Source organism: Asparagus officinalis, chromosome 2 (assembly GCF_001876935.1).
Source record: "Asparagus officinalis chromosome 2, Aspof.V1, whole genome shotgun sequence".
Lineage (NCBI taxonomy): Eukaryota > Viridiplantae > Streptophyta > Magnoliopsida > Asparagales > Asparagaceae > Asparagus > Asparagus officinalis.
Window position 1 is genome coordinate 35428487 of NC_033795.1, and position 626 is coordinate 35429112.

Below are 626 nucleotides of genomic sequence, written 5' to 3' on the forward strand. Positions count from 1 at the left end.
TCATATATTATAAAGGAATAAATTTTATTTATAAATTTTAATACTATTTTAAAATCAAACTCTTTAGCGAAATAAATATACTTTGATATTCGATAAGTATTCGTGAATATTCATGAATAATTATCAAATACCAAGTATTCGAGTTCGAATTCGAAAAACTAGATATATGAATATTAGAGTCCGCATTCGAATTCTATAATTTTAAACAAATACAAACATGAACACCTTAGTATTCGATTCGATCCGATCGTTTACCACCCCTGATTATTACCCCCAATCTCATTATGCTAACTGATAACGTCAGAAAATATTATCCCCGAATTTATCTAATTTATGGGAATATTACACCAACTAATAAGCCTCCACTTAATTTCCCAGCATAACTTGGACCCTAATACCAGGCTCCACGCCGGCCCAACGCCGTAGGCCCAAAGTCCCATTCCAATCCCCTTACGAAACCCAAACCCCAATTTCACGTCTCCTTCTCTTCCTCCAAAACAAAAACCCTAACCCTGAGCAACGCCGGCCTCCATGGCCTGCACCCTTGACTTCCGCCGGCTCGATGAAGGCCTCGGAGGCCCCAAGAACAAGCGAAAACGATCGGAACCCGATCCCGTATCCGAATC

The 626-nt window shown here is 39.3% G+C and overlaps 1 protein-coding gene across 1 annotated transcript in view; it reads left to right on the forward strand.

Moving 5' to 3' along the window:
* The window catches only part of LOC109831053 (protein PXR1), a 771-nt gene continuing 591 nt past the window's right edge, over nt 447–626 (forward strand). Inside the window, exon 1 of the mRNA XM_020398389.1 lies at nt 447–618. Within this exon, the coding sequence (XP_020253978.1) occupies nt 532–618 (87 nt within the window). The 5' untranslated portion in view covers nt 447–531. The remainder of the gene's footprint in view (nt 619–626) is intronic.